The sequence below is a fragment of the Colobus angolensis genome, unplaced genomic scaffold, assembly GCF_000951035.1.
Source record: "Colobus angolensis palliatus isolate OR3802 unplaced genomic scaffold, Cang.pa_1.0 Scaffold47, whole genome shotgun sequence".
NCBI lineage: Eukaryota > Metazoa > Chordata > Mammalia > Primates > Cercopithecidae > Colobus > Colobus angolensis.
This window is the reverse complement of record NW_012118154.1, coordinates 3,981,029-3,985,673: the sequence shown is the minus strand read 5'-3', so window position 1 is coordinate 3,985,673 and position 4,645 is coordinate 3,981,029. Positions and strand designations below refer to the sequence as shown.

General features: G+C 51.1%; 1 protein-coding gene across 2 annotated transcripts in view; it reads right to left on the bottom strand.

The window, feature by feature from the left end:
* The window catches only part of CHD3 (chromodomain helicase DNA binding protein 3), a 31,345-nt gene extending 27,458 nt beyond the window's left edge, over window positions 1-3,887 (bottom strand). For both annotated transcript variants that reach the window (XM_011958569.1, XM_011958570.1), the window contains exons 1-4: window positions 3,627-3,887; window positions 2,946-3,058; window positions 1,967-2,137; window positions 1,644-1,768 (exon numbers count right to left, since the gene is read on the bottom strand). In XM_011958569.1, coding sequence (XP_011813959.1) covers window positions 1,644-1,768; window positions 1,967-2,137; window positions 2,946-3,058; window positions 3,627-3,726 — 509 coding nt within the window. In that variant the 5' untranslated portion in view covers window positions 3,727-3,887. The remainder of the gene's footprint in view (window positions 1-1,643; window positions 1,769-1,966; window positions 2,138-2,945; window positions 3,059-3,626) is intronic.
* Between the last annotated feature and the right edge of the window lie 758 nt (window positions 3,888-4,645).

Sequence of the window (4,645 nt, the reverse complement as noted above, 5' to 3'; positions counted from 1 at the left end):
AGATGGAGACCATCCTGGCCAACATGGTGAAACCCCATCTCTACTAAAAATACAAAAATTAGCTGGGCATGGTGGCACGCGCCGGTAGTCCCAGCTACTCGGGAGGCTGAGGCAGGAGAATTGCTTGGACCTGGGAGGTAGAGGTTGCAGTGAGCCGAGATTGCGCCACTGCACTCCAGCTTGGCGACGGAGTGAAACTCCGTCTCAAAAAAAACCAGGAAAATAAAAAACAGCAAAATAAAACTGAAAAACATAAAAGGTTAAGATAAAATTAACAAAAATACTTTACTTTTGTATACTGCTTTACAGTTCATAAAACACTTTCACATACATTATAGCTTATCTCGTCCTCACAATAATACTCTTGAGTTGCTATGATTCTCTGCATTTTACTAGTAAGTTCCATGGGCCCTGAAGATGGGCTTCTGTAGGACCAAGTGTGAAAGAGATAGACCATGCTGGTTCTGCTCTGGGGTGGGGTGCTAAACACTTGTGCTGACATGGGTGAGCCATGGTGCTGAGAAAAGCCCCATGTTCAGCAGTGAGGTAGGTGAGACAACATTACTAATGACAGTCGCCAGTTACTGAATGCTCCCTAGGGGCCAGGCACTGATTGTACTGTGCTTTCCATTCACCATCCCACCCAACCCACACAGATTCCTATGAGGTATATATTACTATTCCCAGTTTATAGAAGAGAAAATTGAGGATTGAAGAGGTTAAGTTGCTTGCCCAAAATGTAACCAGATATGAACCTCAGCAGCTGCCTCCAGAGCACTGAACTGATATGTTAAAGTGCCTCCTCCCCAAAAATACGTCTGTACGGTTTTCTTTTTCTTTTCTTTTTCTGAGATGGAGTTTCGCCCATTGCCCAGGCTAGAGCACAGTGGTGTGATCTTGGCTCGCTACAACCTTCGCCTCCCGGGTTCAAGTGATTCTCCTGCCTAGCCTCCTGAGTAGCTGGGATTACAGGCATGTGCCACCACACCCAGCTAATTTTTTTTGTATTTAGTAGAGATGGGGTTTCACCATGTTGGTCGCAATGGTCTTGAACTCCTGACCTCAGGTGATCCACCTGCCTTGGCCTCCGAAAGTGCTGGAATTACAGCCGTGAGCCACCGGACCCAGCCCATCTCTGTTCTTTTCTACTCTACTATTCTCTACCCTTCTTCAGGAGCCACTGAAGCTCAGGTCCCACAGCCAGCAATGGACCCTCCATTATTACCAGGGCCTAAGGAAGGGGCATGGGACCTGCTAAGTGAGCAAAGGAAGTTTAGGAACACTGATGGTATCTCTCAGGTCCAGCTAGAGAGAAGTCACAGAGCAGAAGATGGAGCTGTTGGGGCAGCGGAGGGCTCACTATATTCTGTCCTCACTTCATTCTGTTGGGAAAGAGTTCTCTAACCCAGCACTGGAATCACGATCGCCCCTCCACCCCTCGCCCCTCAGTGAAGAGGTCTTAACTGGGGTTCTTGGATCCTTACGAGTCCAGGAGTTCCCTGAAATGACATGTGGAATTGGGTGTGTATATGCCGTGAATTCTCTGGAGAGCAGTTTCATAGCTTTCATCAGATTCCAAGGGGTCCAGGGCCTCCCTCAAATTAAAAGTGTCTATTAGCGAAGATTCCCCAGTCTTACCGCACCTCATGAACTGGCTGAAGGCTTTGTAGTTGGTGAGTGTGTGGTAATCCTCCTCAGAGAACACATGCTCCACATCCTCCAGGCCCCAGGTCAGAAGCAGAGTTGCTGATGACTTCTGTTCCACTTGCTGCGGGAGAGGGGCTTTGGTGAAGTAGGTGCTCCTCCAGGCCCTATTCCAGGCCCCACACATACCTGTCTACCTACCCACCAGCTTCCCTGGGCTTTCTTGCTTCTTGCTCCATTCTCCAGTCCAGTCTCCATTCCTCCCCTCCTCATGCCCATCTTTAATGCGGATTTCTCACTCTCATTCCCTAATTCTACTCACCTTTTGCCCCCCATCTCCCTCTCCCTTTTTCCGCCGCTTTGTCTTCTTCTCCTTTTTTTCTCGGTGCTTCCTTCTTCGTTTCCGACCTGGTCCAGTTCCATACTCACTGCCCCCACTCTCTGACTTCTCCCGGTACTCATCTCGCTCAGAACCAAATTCCTCCTCACTGTCCTAAGAAAAAGAAATAAAAATAACATTTATTCATCCCTACCATTGCCAGAAACTGTTCTCAGCACATACCATATCTTATCTCTTTTAATCTTCACAACAATCATATGTGATAGAAACTAATTTTTTATCTTTTTTTTTTTTTTTTTGGAGATGGAGTCTTGCTCTGTCGCCCATGCTGGAGTGCAGTGGTGTGATCTCAGCTCACTGCAACCTCCACCTCCCGGGTTCAAGCAATCCTCCTGCCTCAGCCTCCTGAGTAGCTGGGATTACAGACATGTACTACTGCGCCCGGCTAATTTTTGTATTTTTAGTAGAGATGGAGTTTCACCATGTTGGCCAGGCTGGTCTCGAACTCCTGACCTCAAATGATCCACCCGGCTCAGCCTCCCAAAGTGCTGGGATTACAGGCGTGAAGCACTGCACCCAGCCTTTATCTACTTTTTACAGATGAGGAAACTAAGGCACAGAGAGCCAAATAAACGGCCTGGTATCCTAGACAGAGGAATGCTGGACTCTTGAATTCATACAGTCTTCTTCCAGAGCTTGTGCTTTCAACTGCTTCTCTTTGCTGCTGAGGCAAGTCATGCTGACAACAAGGCTCTTCACTAGGTTGCGGTGAATGAAGTTAGGGTCCCAGATCCCTGAGACACAGGCCAACAGTGGCAGGGAATTGGGGGGCCCAGGGGATCAAGCCTCCCTGGCTTCAGACCCCCACCGTCACACCAGTAATCAGGACCAGAGAAAATGCAGGACTCTGAGAATGGGTCTCCTGAGCCTTGCCACAGAGTTAGGAATTCTTGACACTTACACGCTTCTTGCGTTTTCGGGGTTTTCCTGGCTTGTTCTCCTTCTGCTTCTTGGGTCCTCGTTTTCTCTTCTTCACACCCAATGCTGAAGGCAGCAGCCGAATGTCATCCTTATCTTTGAAGCAAAAAGCATCAGAAAACCTAAGCCTCTAGGTTTCCAGCCTCTGAGGCCCCTCAACTTGCCCCTTCCCCACCACGGCAGTTCCCACTCTCTAGGAACTGGGACATTAACTCCTCCAAGCCCTGCCTCCCCTCACTGGATGCAAACAGAAAGTGTTTCGAGTACTCTGGGATGCTCTGGTTCTGAATGGGAGGTCAGGGGTCAGAAGAGAAGAGCAGCCAAACCACTCCCCTCCCTCCCTTCCTACTAACAAGGGACCAGGCTCCAGGCCATGGGCTCTGACTGTGGCAGGTCCTTTCAGTCACCGCCAGGGCTCCTCCTGCCTTCCCCCTCACTTCGCCAGCTGGCATCCTGCCCAGGAACTGGGGAAGCCATGCCCAGCTGCTGGCCTGGCCTGACCCCAGCACTTGGAGTGGGGAGACACAAGCTGGCAGCTCCCTAAGCCAGATGCTGGGGAGGGAGAGCCAAAGGTGGACACCTGGGTTCTCACACTAACACCCTGGGGCCCTGACATCCTTTTGCCAAGAGGGAGGCCTCTATTTACATTTCCTCAGATAATTACCAGGCATCCTGTCACCCCAACACAGTCCTGGAGGAAAAGAAATCCTCAGCTGGTCATTTTTACTTCTTGCCCACAGGATCACAGTGTCTGCCTCCTTCATCACACCCTAATTCGACAGGAGAAAGTCTCCACAATTACCTAAACATTCCTCCTCCCAAGTCGCCTAAAACCTACCTTCAATTCTATTCCCATCTCCCCGCTCCCTTTGAGAACGTGGGGGCCATACCCTTTGTTTCCCGGTCTCACCCTTCACCTCCATATTTTGTTCCAGATATCCTGACCCATTCATCTATAGGCAGTATGGGAGACCCAAACAAAGATATAGGCGCCGACAGACACACCCAGCACATGCCTTCTCAAAAGCACCCGCGCGGGCGCGCACCCACCCACACACACTCAGGCCCACAAATCCAGAGGAGGGGCTATACCTGCTTCAGCAGGGCTAGGTCCCTGGCTTTCCCCCCAGATGTCTCTATCAGAGGGCCCCAGGCAGGCTCTTCCCTGATGTCCCCCCACCCCATTATCTGTGAAGGTGTCACTACTCTGTGAAGGCTTGGGGAATGGAGAGTTACCCTACATAAAGGAAGACAGGATGCCCCACAGACTTGCCGCCCTGGGGCTCTAGTTCGCCTCCCTCCCCTACCAAGCACTAGACTAACCAGCCAGACCTGTCTAGTACAGAGAGAGGCAGCCGACGCAGGACGGGAAAGCCTGGGCTTGGCCCAGCCCCTAGCTCTAGGACACACAATCCTTTCCCCCTCCCTCAATAGCCAACGGAAAATTAGCCACAATTAACATCAGAGGCCTCCGTTTCCACTGCCTCAGAGTCGGAGCCTCTCCTTCCTTCAGTGCCACCTTTCCTGCTAACTCCAGCATCCTGCGTCCCCTTGTGCAGGAAGACACTCTAGGACTGTGTGCGTGTGTGCAGGGAGGTGGCTGCCGAGAGCCCGGGTGTGAAACGGAATGGGGACTGTAATAGGAAGTCGGCAAGGAAGGCGCCATGCCCCAGCAGCCGGCTC